The 21,016-nt window shown below is 36.0% G+C and overlaps 1 protein-coding gene across 5 annotated transcripts in view; it reads left to right on the top strand.

The window, feature by feature from the left end:
* Positions 1-7,167, top strand: part of pax5 (paired box 5) — a 76,991-nt gene extending 69,824 nt beyond the window's left edge. For 4 of the 5 annotated variants that reach the window (XM_051702371.1, XM_051702373.1, XM_051702372.1 and 1 more), the window contains exons 10-11: positions 739-825; positions 6,667-7,167. In XM_051702371.1, coding sequence (XP_051558331.1) covers positions 739-825; positions 6,667-6,743 — 164 coding nt within the window. In that variant the 3' untranslated portion in view covers positions 6,744-7,167. The remainder of the gene's footprint in view (positions 1-738; positions 826-6,666) is intronic. The other variant, XR_007897685.1, reaches the window with a different exon arrangement.
* The last annotated feature ends 13,849 nt before the right edge of the window (positions 7,168-21,016 follow it).

Genomic DNA, 21,016 nt, shown 5'->3' with positions numbered 1-21,016 from the left:
TTAATTATTATTATTAATAGTTATTTTTGCAGCATTGTGACATAAATCATGAATTAGGGCATTTATTTTTTAAGTATGTATAACTTTATTTATTAAGCATTTATAACATGTAAGCTAAAATGCTCACTATTTGGCAAGTGTTACATGAAAGGTGGCCTTTTTTACTTATGTTGTAATAACTGCCTATCAATGATTTATAATGCATTTGTAAATTACTTATTAGTCATTAATGAACCCCTTTACAAACTCTTTAAGAAAGGGACCATTAATGTAAAGTGTTACTGAAGATTCACTGGGGAGCAATGCTTTTAATGTAACCCTTAGTTGCTGTCATCACAACTGTGAACTTACTGATGTATATTGTTGTGTGTGGGTGTGGGTGGGTTTGGGTGGTTTACGAGGACATTTTTTTAGGTTACAAACTGGTAATTTCAAGGGTATTATGCTATAAATGTGGTTTATGAGGACATTTCTTGTGTCCCCATAATTCAAATCACTTAAAAAACATACTAAACTATGTTTTTTTGAAAATGAAGAAATGCAGAAAGTTTTTTGTGAGGGTTAGGTTTAGGGGTAGGGTTAGGGGATAGAATCTATAGTTCGTACAGTAAAAAATCATTATGTCTATGGAGAGTCCTCATAAGAATAGCCACACCAACATGGTGTGTGTGTGTGTGTGTGTGCGTGCGTGCGTGTGTGTGTGTGTGTCTGTGTGTGTGTGTGTTTGGATTTTCGCAGTGTTCCAGCAGGAGTATGGTTCTTTACTGGGCTCAGAAAGAGCAGCTTCATCAGGCCTATTCCCTGGCCAATCCCCACAACCGACAGGTACCAAAACACTAACACCCACACAACACCATTAGAGGGTTCCTCAATACAGGGGCAGGTTGTTGGTGTGCATGGTTTGATGTCTGAAATATTGTCTAGTTATCCCGCCATTTGTGTTTATATGTATGGTGCACTGAATCCAATGATTTAGAAGAACCTGCCTTGATCAGCTAAACTTCAGACTGACACATCAGTCAAGAGCAAGGTGAAGGGGTACTGGCTTAAAAGCAGTTATGTGTTTGTCAGAGATTGCCACAGAGCTAACCTTTACCTCACCCAATGGAGAATTCCTTAGAGGTTTCATGATGTTTCACTTTGTATGTCAAAAAAGAGACCCCGATTTGACAAATTTGTGATAGTGGAGGCATTCGCAAAGCACTCCAAGGCAAAGTTTAGTGTCTACTACATTTTGATATAACTCACTCTCTCAAAGCCTGTGACATGAAAGCTACTTAATCCCACTCACATAATGTTCTTTTACAGCGATGACAAACACACATATCCACCACATTTTTCACAATTTCTAACTCTTTACCTTCGACAACAAAGACTAAGTAGCACGGCTGCTCCTTTATTCTTTATTTCTCAACTCTGTTATACCTGAAAATTAGAGGAAAAAAACATTGAAGAAAAATTATTCCTGCTAAAACTAACTGATACTAAAGACCTGTCATCTCTGAGGGGTCCATCAGCACTTAATGCCAACACATAATGATCAAGATGGATCTGTGTCTTATAGACCAGAAATGGCCTTTTCCCACTAGAAATAGAGCTGATGATGGTGTCATTTCAAATAAGAGGAAGGGTAACATGATTGTAGGGGACTGATAAATCAAAAATAAATTGGTCTATACATCCATCATCCTCTAATCATGTTTATTCTTTTTATATGCATTGCTTAATTTTTGCTTAATTGCGTAGATTTGGTTTGAACATTGAGGGGGACCAAATGTGGGCTGGTGGGGTTGTAATGTTTCATTACAACACATTACACAATGCATAATAACAGTTCAAATTAATGCACAGTTAAAAAAAAAAAAAGTATCCAATGTAGGGGAAAAATTGCGGTTAACCGGTTTTACGATTATTTGCACATTTTCTTATTATGCAACAGCACTGATGCAAAAAATGCATATCATATAACAACTGAACATCTAAGTGGACGTATTTCTGGGGGATATGTGGATGCTAATAATAATAATAAAACTGGTAAATACACACACACACACACACAAACACAAAAAATAGGAGGTAATAAGAGATGCTCCAATCTAGGGAACAACATCGCTTATGCGCATCCCGAGGTCAGTGATGTGCTAATGTAACCAGAGTGCTTCAAAAGTGCACAAATGTAAGATTATTGTGTGTGCAACATGTAGTTCACGGCATTCAACAGTTTTTTTTTTTTCTGCATCAGTTTATTAAAGCAATCCCTTGTCTGTTATACACCCCAACATAAAGAATCGGCAACAGACTCTAAATACTGTTCACAACATCTCACAAATAAACCTTTGGACTATGTATAACAATGGGAACATTGCTTACAGCAGGCAATTTAAAGACTGATCATGACTAAAATTGACATTTATTGTTGAATGCGGTGAATTTGTACAGAAGCAATGCTTTAAATAATGAGGACGATTTAAGACACAACTTTTCAAGTTCACTCGTTGATAGTAACTACACGCAGGGCTCGAGTTGAGGGGGGATGTGAACGGATGCCATCCTCCTTGTTGCAAGAAATACCAAACGTGCTGTGTGACTCCAGTCAGGTTTCCTAAGCAACCAATTGGCCCGGTTGCTAGGGTGGGTAACAGACTTTAAATAAAGACAATTATCCGGTCAGAATTAGATTTCGACATGTGTGAGGTTGCCAGATTTCTATAGGTGAAATCCCCCAATCAGATCTGGACACTTGTACAGTTTGGATATGTTCTGCCAGGGTGAAGCTTTAGTCCCGCAATCTGGCAACCTTGAACACACGAGTTCTCGCTACACTGTGAGAAAAGATGGCGGCTATCTGAAAACACTTTAAAACAGGTATGTTGGAGTTTGCGATGGGTTGACTAGTCCTTCCTAGTGTTCACATGAAACTTACGCCACAAGTTTTCAAACGTTTCACGCACTATGGTCAAGTAGTAGATTGGAGTAGAAAAAATTTGTGTCTCCAGTGGGCTAGCGATCTAGAAAAAAACCTTTTTCATGATCATAACGTGGAGTCAATGAAGTGATGTTCATTTTTGTCCAGATCTATTAAAATAAAAATACATAAAAAATGCAATTCACACAAACCATTTACTTGAATACACCTCTTCAATGATGAACATTTTTCAATTGCAGAGTTTAAAGTCATATTGATATTTTTTTCTGGTGCTTAAAGTAAAAAATGTGATGTGGTGTCCAGAGACAGTAAAAAAAAAAAGAAACAAAAAAAGTCTCATTAATATATGAAATTCCTGAAAAAATAAATGTTGGCATGACTAGTGCAGAATAATTTTTTATTGTTATTTCTTAAAACAATAAACAGTGAAACAATTGTTTTTAAATATGATTCATATTTTAAAATGCTTTTGTCCACCAAATCAAAATCTTTGGGTGTAACCAACATGTAGGTAGCCATTTTGTTGTTTATGTTGAACATAAAAACTATAAAACACAGTAAAATATCGTTTTGTCAGTATTTAGTTTGCTGAGATAAACACTGTTACTGAGACTATTTAGTATAGACGGGCCACTTCTATTAAAATGAATGGGAGAAATTGGAACGCCCAGCAGTCAATGGATGCAGAAAGGAAGATGCTTAAAAAACATCTGATATTTATTTTGACATGTCTTGAAAAGGCTCATTTTGTTCATGTGGTGTAACCACATGATATTTCTGACTCAAAAATTCATAATACCTATTAAAAAAAAATGTACAAAAACATTTTTTGTAAATTAATGAATAAGTTGTTTATACTCTCATGTATTCAAGGTGCAAAGAAAGTATTATGATACTTTTTACTTAATGGTTACACCACATGACAATTTGAAAGTCAATTCACTTTCAAACTTTCAAATTCAATTTGAAAGTTTTTTTTTTTTTTTTTTAGAAAATGCTATAAAGGTTTTTCAAAAATGTATGAAAAAAAATTGGACAAAGATTCACTTTCTGAGAATATGACATAAGTGTTTTAAACAAAAATGTTAAAAGGTTTCTCATTTTAATTCTGGGTGTAATTTGTAAACTGTCTAAGTAATAGACAGTATCTTTCTAGGACTTCTGTCTGCTTGTTTAACATCCGTCGTTCAACTGATCGTTTATATGGGCGCCTTTAACATCTTCAATGACTCCACATATGACTTATGTGATATATTTCATGTTTTCTAAATTCATACAAATGTTTTGTGTGGGGAACAGACCTACAGACTGAAACTGCACATTTGTCAGCCACTGACTGTGTCTTGTGAGACACAAAGTCTTATACCTGCAGGAGGCGCTAGACGCTCTGAAAACCGAATCCTCCATGCATCTCCATTTAAATCTAAGAACGCTTTATATCCATTTGGAGACATTTTACACTGGATAGTTATTTTTAATAAAAACTGATAATTTCAAGGATTCATACATGTGAATGAAAATCCGCCGCAGAATTATGTGTAAAAGCATTTTTAAAAATCCTCATCCAGTAATAATAAACGGCTGTGAGTTCATGCATCCTGACCAGCGCTGAGAAACAGAACAGGTACCACGTGACACCGCCGTCTAGTTGGGCGATACTGACTCATACAACGGAGGGGGTACTTCAGTTTTTTGTCTCAGTATGACAGACTCACAGCCACGCAATTGCGAGGTATCTCATACTAAATTATTTTCAGCAGTGATAAAAAATATATAAATAAGGACAGATGCGTGATGGGGGGGAAAGTGTGCCCCCCGTCTCTTCCCCAATTCTGCGCTAGTGATTTTTATCTTCTTTTTTTTTTTAAAGCTGAAGTGTTTTACTCATCAGTTTAGGATGGGACTATCTGTTTATTTGATCAACAGCAGATGGGTGGAGTGTTCGAAAAAGCTGTTTGAAAACCATGTTTATTTTTGCAATTTGATTTGGTGAAACTAGTGGTGCAGAAATGACTTACTACAGCTTTAATTTGCTTTAAGATTTTAAAAGGGGATATGTATAATCTTTCCAATGTTAAAATACTTTCTTCTGTCCTTGTTAAAAGAATAGTTCACCCAAGAATTTAAAATTGTAATTTGCTCAACTTAATGTTGTTCCAAACCCATATGACTTTCTTTTTATGCTGTACAAAATTAGATTTTGTTTATGAATATCTTAGTCCTTCTTATCAATACAGTGGCACTGGATAGTGCCTTACTTTAAAGTTTAAAGACCCAAAAGTATCATAAAAGTAGTCAGTGTCACTTATTTTAATGGTGCACTCAGTAACTTTTGTCTTTGTGTAATCTTGGACTTACACTGACACCTAGTGGTTTGGATGCAGCATCATTTAAAATCAACAGTTTTCAGTTTCAGATGCCGTTGTAGATATGTAGTATTCACAGTCAGCCATGATTACTTTAATCAGTGAGTGAAAGTGTCAAATAATAGGATGGTTACTGAGATTAAGCGAGTAGTATTCGGCTGGTCATGTGATTCTAACAAGGCAGCCCCCATGTTGTGGACCCTCTACATGTAGAATAAAACTGCTTTTATAAGGTTACTGATATGACTGGAGTCTTCATTTTAATATGAGTGGTCATGAGTTCCTATATATATTACAAAATTACAATTCATGTCTTTAGGAGTTAAACTTTTTAATGAGGAAAAAAATACTGAGTGCACCTTTAAGTCTTCTGAAGAAATATGGTAGGTTTTAGTGGGAAACAACCTGAAATATCAGTAATTTTTCTGCTAAATGTTTACATCTGTTGCGCATTCATGAGCAACATGAGAGAAGCTTGTTCGCAGTGGTTTGCACGTTGATCTTTAAGCATTCTACTGTTAATAAACAACAGATGTCAAGATTTTTACTCTAAAATGAAAATTCCCTCATCATTTACTCACCCTCATGCCATCCCAGATGTGTATTACGTTCTTTCTTCTGCTGAACACAAACAAAAAAATTTTTTTAGGAATAGATAAAGTCAGCATAAAAGTAATCCATATGACAAAGTGTTTTAAACAATGTCTTCTGAAGCGTTTCAGTTGGTTTTAGGTGAGAACAGACCAAAATATAGCTCCTTTTTCACTTTAAATCTTAACATTGCAGTCTCTAGGCATGATCATGATTTCAAGCTTGATTACACTTCCTAGTGCTTGGCGCATGTGCAGAGCACTAGATGGTGCTATAGTAATTGTAATTGAGCTTGAAATCATGATCACCAAGGAGACTGCTGTAAAGATGTACAGTGAAAAAGGAGGTAAATTTCATTCTGTTCTCACCCAAAACCAACTGGATTGCTTCAGAAGACATTGATTAAACCACTGGAGTCTGATGTATTATGTTTATGCTGACTTTATCTCCTGTTTGGAGCTTTTGGAGTTCTGATCATCATTCACTTGCATTGTATGGACCTACAGAGCTTCTTTTTCTTCTAAAAATCTTCATTTGTGTTCAGCAGAAGACAAAAAGTCATACACATCTGGGATGGCAAGAGGGTAAGTAAACAATGAGAGGGTGAACTAACACTTTAAATTTCGGGCCAACCACTGAAAAACAAAGGGAGTATTCAGGAAACCTGTTTGTTATTTTTCTAATTGTTTGGTGACGCTAGTGCCGCAGAAATTACACACTTCCCCTTCAAATGTTACTATGAATCTTATAACTGACAATTTTGTTTACTCATTTCACTTTTAGGATCTCCATACTACTATAGTGCAGCCACACGGGGAGCAGGAACGGCTGCAACTGCCACTGCCTATGACCGCCACTGACCAGCCAGACAGAGGAGATGAGAAAACAATGAAAGAGTGGGAGAAATGAAAAGAGAAGAAAGAATGGATTGATAGCACCCAGACAAGACTGCCTACACTTGGAAGAGAAGAAGTAAAGAAGGTGCAGTGAGGAGAAAGGAGAAAGAAAGAGGAGGTGACAATGTTTTCCTGCCAATTACAATCAATGGTCAAATCAGTAGCTTCAGCTAAAACGTGTCTAATTTTCTGTGCATTAGTGGAACGTTACAACTATACACCCACACACCTTCAATTCACCTGTATTTTCTTCTATTGGTTTGATTTATCTTCTGTCATTAAAGCTTTGCATGTCCTATCGTCTTTGCATCTCTATGCATTCTGTTCTTATAGAGATGATCAGATGTTGGGAGTTGGTACCAGACAATCTACTAGTGGCAGCTTGAGGTGACCTATGTGATTTGTGTTGAAAAAGTTGTTATTGTAATTTCATCAGCATGTTACTCAGAACTGTGTGAATGAGGCATCATAATCTGTGACCTTTTCTGTTTTACTGGTAAAAGTCCACTAGAGAAGTGAATTGTTTTCTGGAGATAATCTTTTATCCCTACAAAAGAATGTCAACTGAGATTCGAAAGAGTTGGACAGATAACTCAGGTCCGAATTTTGACATTATTTACAGTACATTAAAAGTAGCCAGTGAGAAGGACAGAGCCAATTGTGTTTACTGTTCAGTCATGGGATTTTTCCATTTGTAATTCTAGTATAATTATGGTAGTGTTAGGAGACATATTACCGAAAGACACTGAAATGCATACCAGTGCCCTGATGAGTAAGCACAAGAGATTTTTTCCCCTCAGTTCAATCTATGAATCATTTAAGCGTAATGGACTTCTTTGCTGTGTTTTTGTTTTCTCAGTTTCTATAAACTGATTAAGGTGGAAGTTTAGCAATAGCTGCAATGTGATATTTATTACTCATTCAGCTTGGCTAAAAAAATGGGAAATTGAAATATACTGTTTTGTGATTCATTCATTATGTAAAATATGATGGAAAATAGCAGCATGATTTAAATTTCGAAGCACTGTCATCATGAATGAGAGCAGCAATGTTTTAAAAGAATATTTCTCCCAAAAATGAAATTCTGTCATCATTTACTCACCCTCATGGCATTCCAAACCCATATGACTTTCTTTCTTCTGTAGAAAACAAAAGGAGGAATTTTAAATAAACTTGTTCACTGATTTCAATACAATGGCAGTTGATAGTGACTCACTTTAAAGCGTAATAAAGGACTTAAGGTTATATAAAAGTAGTCCCTGTGACTCATGCATCATATTCCATTTATTCTGAAGGTATACTACTGGTGAAATATGGTGAGATGATGAGACGGTTTTGGTTAGAAATGACATGAAATTTAAGTTATTAACAGTGAAAATGCTGACTACTTCTATGACTCTCCTTTGCCCTTTTATGAGTGCATGAGAGGCAGCCTGATCTCACAGTAAATTCTGAAAAACAATAGGTTGACTATTCTTGAGCTAAATTCAATCTGTGCTTACCGAAATTCGAAGCACTGCCCCCAGTAGCTGAAGCAGGAAGTGTTTTTGAACTTATGGGCACGTGTGAGCTGCAGTATCCAGGTGAAATGCCCACAGAGGGCTGCCAAAAGCGAATTGTTTTTTGTTAAAAATTATGTAACACAGTTAAGAGGAATGCATTTTTTTTAACTCTACCCCCAAACCCCTACCCTAAACTTAACTGTCAGTGAATTAAAAATTACATTTTTGAGGGAAAATGGAACATACGAATCACGTTCGTCACTGATTATACAAAAACAATTACCTCCTGGTTTCAACACAGGACGACATACAGAGAAATTGCATAATAAATGTCACCATTTCTAATTGTTCAGTTAGCGCAGTTACACAAGTTTCATACACTAACCTACAAATTCATCAATGTCACTTTGTTATTTCCTGAAGAAGTACAAAAGTCTTCGTAACTTTGGACTGCCATCTGCTGCGCCGCATCAGCTTGTCCTGTGTGTTTGTTTGTGTGTGTGTGTGTGTGTGTGTGTGTGTGTGTGTGTGATACCTGTGCCTTTCCTGACCGCGACCGGCTTCAGTAAATGTTATAACACCCACTTGTGGTCTCCCAACGCTATTACGCAGGCTGTTAAACAGAGGCCAACTGAGTGAATTGGAAAGCATGCAAATTAGACATCTAATTTTAATGTCGGCTAATTTTAATATATCGGTGCCTCAAAAATACATTAATAAAATTATGTGCCGGTCAATAATCAATATATCAATATTTTATGACATCCATAGTTATGACACTTTTGGGTCCTTTTTAAGATTTAAAATGAATAATTATCAGCTGCCATTGTATTGAAATTAGTGAACGGAACATCCTTTAAAATTCCTCCTTTTGTGTTCAGCAGAAGAAAGAAAGTCATGTGGGTTTGGAAAAACATAAGGGTGAGTAAACAATGACAGACTTTTCATGTTTGGGTGAACTATTCCTTTAAAGACTCCTCTCCTTCCTCTGTGTAGATAAATACTATTTACGTATGTACAGAATACCCTTATTCAACTGTACATTAGTAAGATTTATAGCTATTTATGATGGAGAGTAATATATATGTGTAAAAGTTTACTGCCGACAAATGCTACAGTGGTACCTCTAGCTAAAATTGTTGCTGTGGAATACATAGCTGGTTATATTTTTAAATCCCTGAGGTTTCACTCCTTCAAATCCCAGTTTTATCACTTGCTTGCAGAAAAAACTTTTGTAAATTTGTTTCATTTTGACTGTGTTGGAGGGAAAAACTGCCTAGCCTCCCCAAAGATACTTTTTCACTAGTGCAAACTGACACACTTAAAAGCACAAAGAGACAAATTGCTCATCCAGTGACAAGTTTTTCCTACCTTAAAATGAATTAGATGTTTTTTGTTCTCGCTATCTCTGAGTGCAGTTCATTTTTTTTTTTTTTTTTTTTTTTTGAGTATTCCCTTCATCCATCCTGCGCCAAGACAATGCATGAGACCAAGGTGGGGGCCTTACCAAACTCCCTATGTAGCAACATTATGCTGTACATCCTTCCTGTTTGTCTGTCTGAGATATCCTGTGTACATCTATCACGTACAACAACAAGAGCTTTAGCTTCTAGTGAATGAGACAAAAATTGTGCTTTATTTAGCTATTGTCTGTGGTGAGTGTTCCCAGTTATTGATTTTCTTGTGGGGGGGGGGATATTCCGAGTAGATTTCGAAAAAGGAGAACACTGTAGTTTTAGTAGTGAGTCACAAGCACCAAAAGGTTGATGTGAAATAATAATAATAAAAAAAGACAAGCCTATCAATATATGTATATATATATATATATATATATATATATATATATATATATATATATATATATATATATATATATATATATGTGTGTGTGTATATATATATATATATATATATATATATATATATATATATATATATATATATATATATATATATATAGAAGATGAATGTTTTTATGTTTTATTTTGTTGCTCTGGGCTGTAAATTAGTAATAGAATTACATTTATTTGTAGACCATAAGTTGCACATTTTGCAACTCTAAAGAAACCCTTGATGCCGTTCACCACTAATGACTACTGGTGAACTTTGACCTATTAAACTTTTAGTCAGAGGCATTATGAACCTGAAGTACACCAGCTGAAATCAAGGACAGTGCCTTTATTTTTATACAGAGTCATCCAGAATGGCCACACGTCACTAAATTACGAAGCTGTCTGCATGGCGTAATGAAATCAGAAGCTGACCAATCAATCAAATAATGAATGCCACTGAATACCATTTTTTACATGCTAAACACCCTGATAACGTATTGTTTTACTGCAGTCATCTAAACTAATTAACTAAAACCTAGAAAATAAATAACAAGACTGGAGAGGGAAAAAGGATGATACACATCTAATCAAATTTATCTGATATTTAACTGTACAGTAAGTTAGATATGATTATCCATTAAATAAAACATAATGTTTTATGATATACAAAATTATATTGTATATCCCCCATTTAAAGATTTACAAGTAAATAATAAAAAAGAAAATAAATATATATATATAGCATGCATATTTGAAGAACCAAAAGCTGAACATTGTAACTGATATTTTATAATAAAATAATAAAAGGGTACAATTATCTTAACAATACAATAAGGGTAGAATAAATTGCTAAATTAATTCCATCTTTTTAAGAATAATTGTACATTTCAATACACTTTCAGAAAAAATGCAGCAGACCTTCCTGTTTAATCACTAATGTTGATGAAGGGATTGCCTTGCCATTGATCTGATCATTTTTGCTTAAATGGAAAGGCTCTGGGTACTCCTTTTGGCTTAAAGTAGAGACACACACAGTACACACACAGAAACACACACACACAATCCTTTTGTCCTTTGTCATGTCATAAACATGCCACACCTCCCAATTGGCATGATCAAAACCTGCTGTGCCATCAAAATCGAACACCCTTTTCTCTTTCTCTCAGAGAACTCGATAATATTGAATAACATGGGGTAGTTATAGATTAGTTTCCCTTGGCGTAAGCCCCATCCTACGGTTCAGCGTCAGGATTCTTGCTTGAACCATCAGACCCTGCTGGAAGGCGATGAACCCCCCCGCCCCCCCCAAAGGACAGGTGCTGGGGTGGTGGTGGGTGAAAGCAATGCAGCATACGAGCAATGACACACAGCTACATAAGGCATAGTCTAGATAATGATTGGATGAGATTACGAAATTGAATGAATGACGTAATGCTACTACGAGTCCTCTGCGAGAATTATCGCTTAGGCTTCCATTTCCTCATACCCTCTTATTTTACTCTCTTGGTCTTTCTGGTGCACCTTTAATCTTATCATATCTTCCCAACCACTTCTTCCAATACCATCAGGATTATGAATTCTACAAGTTGACCTTCTTGTCTTCTACTTTGAGAAAATCCTCCATTTTCTCTGAAAAGATTATGATTTTGTAATTAAAAATAATTCCGGCAGTGGAATTTCTTCAGTGTTCTTAAAATGTTTAATTCAATGCACCTACATCCCAATTAGTTGTCAGTTAATGAGCAGTTAATTTACTTTATCCTACTTTATCTTTATGTGTGTTTGATTTTAATCACATTTTAAGTTTCAAAAACAGCACGTGTAAAAACAAATATAAACCTAAAAGCAAGTTTTTTAGATCTTTTGTATACAGGGTCATTTAATGTCTTATTTTTTTCTCATTCACTCTCATTCACAAAAATGTGGCAAAATAAACACTTGACCTTCAATTATACCTTAAAAAACTGTAAAAGGATTTTACCCTCTGAATATGGTTTATTAATATTTAAAAAAAATTAACTGAAGTCAAAGCTGGGCATCATGAATTGCCTTGTGTAAACAAACCCCTAAATGTCCAAGTGTCCACATTTTAGCTCAGTTGAGTCACAATATCAGAAAATGTAATTCCAATGTCAATTGAAAAGAGGGCTACAACTTCCAAATAAGAAAGCAAAATTTGGTTATTTAGTTATACAATAATCTTACAACAGGAATACATGCTGATACATTCAGTGATATAGTGATTCTCAGAACAAAAAGATTATGTCCACATCAACATTAAAGGTTTCCCACTTTCAAAAAGCAGACTTGAAAAGACAAAAGACTTGGTTATCGCCTTATTGTGGCCTTTTGTGTATAATGGAAGCTCTTTCTATAGTTTTTTTGAAGTAAACATTAAAGATTTTAAGGAAGTTTGAAACATGTTGAAAATCTGATAACACACCTATCATTATAATTGAAAGAAAAATGAAAAATAACGAAAAATTAGACCAATAACAAATCTGTAGCATCCACCAAAGTTAGAGATGCCTGGTTTAAAAATATTCTCTGGTGACATTGCAAAAACATTCTAATTATGAAATAACCAACATTTTTGACATAAAAGAAAGATGGAGGAAAAAGTTTGCAATGAGTAAATGTATGAACTGCTTCTTTAAGAAATGTGTATGTTTTTTATTGAATTTTCTAGTAGTAAAAAAAAAACAAAAAAAAAAAACTTGGTGTTTTTCTCTGCGTGTCGTGTGTTGTCTTAATATTTGAATGTATTTACTGCAGAACAAAATTTGCCAAAGATATCATGCCACTTGATTTAAGTCTATTTGGTTCTTCATGACTTTTTGTTTATTTCTTCATTTTATTAAAATCTGTCCACAAGCTGAAAGTAAATGTGATTTTATAATGATTTTCTAATGGAATTATATTGTTAATGTTAATAGGATTATCATGATTTTTGTTTGTTTTACTGTTGTTCAGGGTTATTTTAAGTGAAATGTTCAATTGTCTGGCATTCCTCCCTGATACAGGGTCATAGGCTACTCTGTGTATGTGCATATGAGTGAATGTTGTTCGTGAAATATCAATTTACGTATGTTGTAATGTGAAACTAAGAAGTAATTATTTGTAAATATTGGCCATAATTTTACTGGTTCATCAGAATAAAAGTAATTTTTTAAGTTCACAGGTTGTACTAGTATGGATCAAAGAGGCTTGACTTTGCAACATGCTCATCATATAAATTGTCTCCCCATTATTTATAGTGTCAGTTCACAGATAGAAAGAAGGTCGGGAACGTGTCAATGTATAAGATAAAAAGATACTGTTTTGTCTGGCCTGTTTAAAGGTGCACTTAGTAACTTTTGTCTTCATGTCATCTTGAACTTACACTGATACCTATTGCTTGGATGCAGCATTATTTAAAATCAATAGTTTTCAGTTTCAGATGCCATTAAAGAAATTTAGTATTCACAAACAGCCATGATTACTTTAATCAATGATTGAAAGTGTCAAATATCAGGATGGTTACTGAGATAAGCGAGTAGTATTCGGCTGGTCATGTGATTCTAAAATGGCAGCCCCCATGTGCGGACCCTCTCCATGTAGAATAAAACAGCTTTTATAAGGTTACTGATATGACTGGAGTCTTCATTTTAATGTGAGTGGTCGTAATTTCCTACATATATTGCAAAATTACAATTAATGTATTTAGTAGTTGCTTAGTAGTTTAATGAGGAAAAAATTACTGACTACACCTTTAAGTACAAAGGCATCATGTACACAGGTATTGTTTGATGAATATGTAACAATATTTCAGACATTGTAAAATTTAATCAAGATGACCCAAGCAATGCCTAGTGTTTTCAAGACGTGAAAAGTGCAAAGGATGCAAGCATATCACTTAAACTGTGTGTGCATAAATGAACCGTTTTAACCAGAAATTAATCAAAACTTGGCATGCCCACATGGTGAGGCACTGGTAGCTATTTACTACTTTAGCTTCTTTTTTGTAAGAAGTAATTAATTTGTATCCTAAGCCACATGTAAGTCACATATACATATACATATGATACAGGCTTCCTAAACCTCATTAAGGAAACAATTTTAAAGGCAACAACTGTAGTGTTTCTAAACAAGAAGAGACGGGAGTCATCTACACCCCGCTACAGAGCTGTATCATCCTACACAACCTCCCCACATTGTTAGAATGGAGCCTACCAGAGTTGCTCTTTTGGATGGGGGCCTAGTCCACAGGAGAAATTAACAGGGGGTGATAATGGACCACAAGCAGCAATACACCACCAAAACACCACACACACATGAAAAACAGCTTCAGCCCAGCTGGATACATACTCTACATCAGCTGGGATTTGGTCGTGTGCCAGTTTACCACATCTCACACACACATTCAGTAACACAGTTTTGGGTCACTGCCCAAATACCTAGTTTGCCAGGTTGGCACTTGGGATATTTTGGTGTTTGGGTGCATGCCCAGATTAGAAGCACAGTGGCAAACTGTGATTGCTCCAGAGCTTGGGTCTCAGCCAGATGACATGATGAATGAGCACTTCAAAGCAGAGGAGTTCCTCAGGTGTGTGCATTTGTGCTCTCAGACTCCTGATGCAGTGTATCGCTCTCTCTTAGGTAGCCCTTTCTAAAGCTCACCAAAGCATCAATAAATTTGTTATCTAAACATGCAGTTGTGTCCCACAAAACCTTATGCATAACTCCCCATTGTAAACTGTCCAGTGTATTCTTTAAATAGTTTTCTGCAAACCCAGCCAACAAACCCTTTCTGACTTCATAGAGATATTCGCTCTGGGAGTGCTTAAAAAATAATGGGGCATAATTACCACAGCAATGTATTACCACCAGCTGAACATCCCTGTTGCTGGTCTCCGGCATGGGATGCTGGTGTGCTGGTGTCCCCACCTGGCTGCTTAACCAGCATGATTATACGGGAAGTCGACATGTTGCTGCTGAATGTTCCAGTACCCTGACATCAGCCCCATTCTGCTGAGTTACTGACAAGTGGCATCTCCAATCAGACATTTTTGTACCAGTTCAAATAAGTTTAACTTCAGTGGTGCGACCAATGGCGCATTGTGTAAGCAGTGTGGGAGTCCTGGGTTCTTGTCCTTTGCTGAAAACAAAGTAGGTATAGTTGCAGGCCGGAGATCTCAAAATGAGTGTGGGGTTACTCCAGAAGGGGGCTGGGCTACTCCTAAAGAGGGTTGTGCCAACTCCAAAACGAACTCACTTCCACACACCGTTAGGGATAGGGAAAGGATTAGGTTAGGGGCTCCCTATATTTGGAGCTCCCGCTCCCTATATTTGGAGCTCCCGCTCTTATGAAACCAGGAAATAATTGTGACATGAGCGTGATTCAGATTATCCATTTTCCCTCTCATAATACATTTTTACTCCAATGATGGTTAGGTTTTGTGTTGGAGTTTGGGGGTAGAGTAAATAAAATATACCTACTATTTCAGAATTCACAGTGAGATCAGTCTGGCTTAAGCTAGCTTTAAAACAGCTTTGTTAACCTTCATCATAAAATTTTATTTTAAACATGTTTTGCTGACAAACAGCATGGCTATGCTGGCCCATCATCTAGACCAGCACCAAATCTTCACTAGCCAGCATGAACCAGCCTTGACCAGCATGGGAATTCTCCAGAATAAACTCATTTCTTTGCTTATTAGGCCACAACCACACTAATATGTTTTCATCTGAAAACGGATTGATTTTGCTATGTTTACGCCTCTCATCCACACTAGTTGCCACTGGAAAAGGAGACTTTTGAAAATGCTCTCAATATCAGCATACTTTGAAAAAATTATAACATTAGGAAACTGAAAACTGAGTTTTTAAATTTAAATGGATTAGTGTGGACGTGACCTTAATGAAGTTTTTAGTAGTATTCCATTTTAGTATCAACTTTCAAAGGTTTCTTCTAAAATGCTTTATGGGAATTACAGAAAGACACAAATGAGACAATTGGTGACATCCAGCAACAGTATAAAATTATAAAATGAATGTTAATTGTATAGTCCAGTGTTGCATTCCAGTTCAAATTTTTATGCCCTTTTCTCGCTAACTTTACTCCATTTCATGGACTCAGATGTACGTCATTGTTTACGTTGCACGAGAGCCCATGACCTCGGAGCCTGTGCAATGGGTTTGAATGGAACAGCCTAAGCCCTTGTTCACTTCACCTGCTTTGGAGACCACCATCACTTGTGCAGTAAGGCTGATGTAATTTTGTGGAATTATTTGGCAATTTCAAGACAACATCTTTGAAGATTGATGCAATCCCAGATTCAGGTAAAGTTTCGTTGTAATTTCTGAGGCTTATATATAAATATTGTCTGTTACAAAAAAAATAAATAAATAAAAAAAAAAATTAAAAAAAATTAAATAACTTTTTATTAGAATTAATTGTCAGAGAGAATTATTGTTGAATCAACCTATTGCCTCCAAAGGCTGTTAGCTATTTGACTGTAATAACAAATGACAAATAATTTACCTAATTATTGCAGTGTGATAATTCTGCTGCACTATATCATACACAAAATCTGCAAAATTTATTCAAATTAGAAAATGGTAACATTACAATGAACACATAGACTATGACTGTGTAAAAAACAGTCTTAAGGTAGCTACAAGTATTATGCGGTTAAATCTCAATATAGCTCTCCTAAACTGCTTAATTGACTGAACTTCACTTACAGCTGTCCCTTCCACTATACACTAAAGTTGTGTGGGTTGGGGTAGGTTAAGCACAATCTGCTGTGACGTCACTATCGAGATGCATTTTGGGATATGGTGTTGCCTGAAGTGTACAAATGTGTCGGCTCGCTCCCTCATTCAAAATTGAGGGTTTGTCAGCAGAAATTTCCCCCACTTAATTAACAAAGTTGAACAGACTTCCAAAATGGTGGCAGAGATTCCCCCATGGGGAAGTGCTGAGGGAGTTAGTGAGTTAAAGTTTAAAGTTGAGTGGTACACAGTACAGATAATTTGATCTTGAAAAAGTTTAACGAGAAATGTTCACAATAAAATTTCTGACTTATAATAGCAGACTTAAGACTGCTTCGTGTTGGACTCCACTGCTACGTGTCTCTGAGTGATGATGACTAAATGCGGCTGGTGCCAGCCAAACATCACTTTAGTCTATTACGAGTGACTTCAGAGGATGAACTGATGCCAACTCCAACCATAAGACATGGGATACATCATATGCCATTGCCTGAACCTTGGACTTAGGATAGATCTCACCGAAATTATTGTGATGCACCTCACTGATCTCTGGCTGCATCACCTTGGTCTAATGATGGACTACACTCTTATAATGGAATACATAGACAATCAATTAACTGGCAACAAAAGCCTTCATCAGCCAACTAACAAAGGACAATGCATCTACGTGAATTTATGCAATTAATCCAGGATGAACTTCAAAGACATTAGTCATTAATCTTACAATTCTTACAAAATCTTTGTTTAAACACTGACCCTTAACACTTACTTAGTTTAATCATTTTAAACCATGACTTGCACTATACATAATTAAGTAATATTGGCATTATAGTTATGATGTTAGCCAGAGGGGAATTCGCCCCCACAGTGAGCCTGGTTGCTCCCTAGGTTTTTTTCTCCATTAACCAACATCTTAAGGAGTTTAGTGTTCCTTGTCACAGTCTCTTTCGGCTTGCTCACTGTTTAAACACAATTCACAATCGTATTTTATCAAACTACACAATGATGACACTAAGACATTATAGATATTACAGTTTCATTTTCTGTTAATGCATGATTTTCTGTAAAGCTGCTTTGAAATGATGTGTGTTGTGAAAGGCGCTACACAAATAAAAATGACTTGACTTGACTATGGCATCTTGGCAAATCTGAGTGTCACAGGTCCTATTCAACCCACCCCAAGTGGGATTTGAATCAGAGATCCCCAGCATGGGAGTCGGGCGCACTATCAAGGAGGCTATGAAAGCCATGGCCTCTAGCCTTGGTACACTAGTGCGTCTCCTAAGGCCAGGGGAGTGAGGTTTGCTACATGAGCACAATGTGTGACACTGAGATCTCTTCTGAAACTCTAGAAGAGACACACATGAGATTGCTAAAATTCAAGAGAAAAATCTGAAAAATAAAAAGTCTCTATTTGCTTTCCATTTAATCTCATTGATGCCTTGAAGAAATTGAGAAAGAAAAAAAATCGTATTTATGATTTTTCTTTCCAACAGGTTATGTGAACCCAAGATGTTTTTTCGGTATGCATAGTAGCTTGTTCAAAGCAATTTTTTTTAAATTATGCAGTAAACAATTATATCATAGCTACTCAAGTGACTTGCATGCTTAAGTAAATATGGAGGAAAATGTATATAGAATTAACTTTAAAACTGTATAAAGAATTTATATCCACATGTATTAATTACATTGCACACAGGCCTTAATAAGACTATAATAACTGAGAGCATACACCAATTTAAAGATAAATATAATTCAGAAGTGAACTTTAGACTGCAGACTCTAAATGAAAATGAATCATCTGTGTTGGACAAATTTTCCTTCCCTTTATTAGACTGGCTCCTTCAAGCCTGATTAAATAAATAATCATGACATTTTTATTTTTCCTGTCTATTTTATTTGCTCTTGCTCTTCGAGAAGAGAGAGAGTGGTAAAGATAGCCATTAAAGGGCCAAAAAGCCATGCAAATTAACGTCACTCACAGTGCAGCTACTTCTGTGTGTGTGAGGGTGGAAATGGAGGGTGCTTGGTGGAAGTGTTAAGGTAATTGCAAGGGTCTTATTAAGACAGAGTAAAGCTGACATGCAGGTGAAGACACTTGCAGGCACACACACAGACTTGTACACACAACAAGAGGATGCACATGTTCTCTCCCTCTCATACACAAGCAAACACACAAATGCTTGAAGAATTGGAGGCACTTGATTATTAAGAGTTGTAGTTTCTTTTTCTCACACATTCATTCTGAGATTCGTGAGTGGGCCTTCGGGGAGGGCAAGAGGTGAACAACCATTTTCAGGAGAGAGTACTCTTACATAAATTAGTTTAGAGAATTATTTAGATCTAATTTAAAACTTTTACATGTTAAAGGAGTTAGATATTTTGAACAAGGGAATATTTCTGGGTCAATACAAGCTAAACTCACCGCTGACAGCATTTGTGGCATAATGATGATTAACACAAGAAATAATTTTGACCTTCTTTCTTTAAAAAATTGTCCCTCCTTTAAAAGAACAAAAAACAAACTGGGTTAAAATGAGGTACTTACAATGGAAGTGAATGGGGCCAATCTGTAAATGTTAAAATACTCACCGTTTCAATAGTATTGCTACAAGACATAAACAATATGCATGTTAACATGATTTTAGTGTGATCAAATTGCTTACTAACCTTTTCTGTGAAAAGTTATATACAGTTTTACAATTTCACTGCCATGACAATGTAACGCTGTAAACCCTAAAACCTTGAAACGACTGTAAGAATGATGATTTAATGAGCTTAACCTATATATTTCATTTTAATTAAGACGATGTATTAAAAGCCTATCCATATTTTTTGAATTGCAGGACAAATTAAAGAAAATTCATTTGCAAACCAACAGTATAACGAGACTGTATGATGATTTTCAAATGAATGGTATGTATTGCTGACAATCTGTTTGACTAAATGAGGCTGGGTTGAGTTGTAAAGCACAAATTTAATCAGGAAAAATGGGAAGAGTGAGTCACCCGATGCACCCAGCATGTACACAAACTTAAAACTAATTAAAGAAGTAGTCAATAAAAAATGAAGATTCTGTCATAATTTACTCATCCCAAACCTGTATGACATTGTTCATTATAAGGAACACAAAAGAAAAAATAAATAAATATTGTGGTCTGTCTTCTCTATACAATAAAATGATAGTGCCTCATTGTGGAGCTTAAAAAAGCACCCAAAAGTATCATAAAAGTAATTCATGCAACTCGTGCGTCATATCTTATCATATCAAGTCTACCGAAGGCATATAATTTGTTTTGGTGAGAAAAAACATGAAATGTGTCTTTTTTCAGTGAAACTCTTGACATCTGTTGCACATTCATGAGTGAGGCACTATCCATAATATTGAGAAGATCGACCACAATATTCATAATTTTTTTCCTTTTGTAATCCGCTTAAAGGCACGGTCACATTTACGTTTGCAAGGTGAAATTCCGAAGGCAAAGAAGGCGTGGCCGGATGTTGAGCATGTGTGAAACCAGCAAAAAACCCAATCAGCCTCTTTTTCATGCTGCACTTACTCTGGGAGAGTGCAGTTAAAAAGAAACCTGCCGCTAAAATGATATCCTTGTCCATTGTGAATATTCAATGTAGCTCTGTATGAGGTATCGCCCACACAGAGGTCACTGTCAAACCAAGCAACTTCCTATTGGTCAACGCTGCGAATTCGCCTGTCAAAGTTCACCAAACTTGACCTCCACGCAAAATCTGCCAGGGGAAATTCTTCGCCACCACAATTGCGCAGATTCCCATTGAGATGACTGTATTTTACCTGCGGATTTTCTCCCTGCAAAGGTAAATCTGACCATGCCTTAAGAAAGAAAATCATATGGGTTTGGAACGACATTAGAGGGAGTAAATTATGACAGAATTAACATTTTTAGGTGAATTTTTTTCTTTAACTCCTGTAAGATTCTGTATGTATGAATATATAATAATAATTTATAATATTCTTTATTTATCACACATTTGCACATATACAGTGAAATTCTTCTTTTTCACATATCCCAGCTAGGCTGGGGTCAGAGATGATATGGCACCCCTGGAGCAGATAGGGTCAAGGGCCTTGCTCAAGGGCCCAACAGTGGCATCTTGGCAGTGCTGGGGC

This window comes from Myxocyprinus asiaticus, chromosome 7 (assembly GCF_019703515.2).
Source record: "Myxocyprinus asiaticus isolate MX2 ecotype Aquarium Trade chromosome 7, UBuf_Myxa_2, whole genome shotgun sequence".
NCBI classification, from domain to species: domain Eukaryota; kingdom Metazoa; phylum Chordata; class Actinopteri; order Cypriniformes; family Catostomidae; genus Myxocyprinus; species Myxocyprinus asiaticus.
This window is presented reverse-complemented; position numbering and strand designations above follow the sequence as displayed.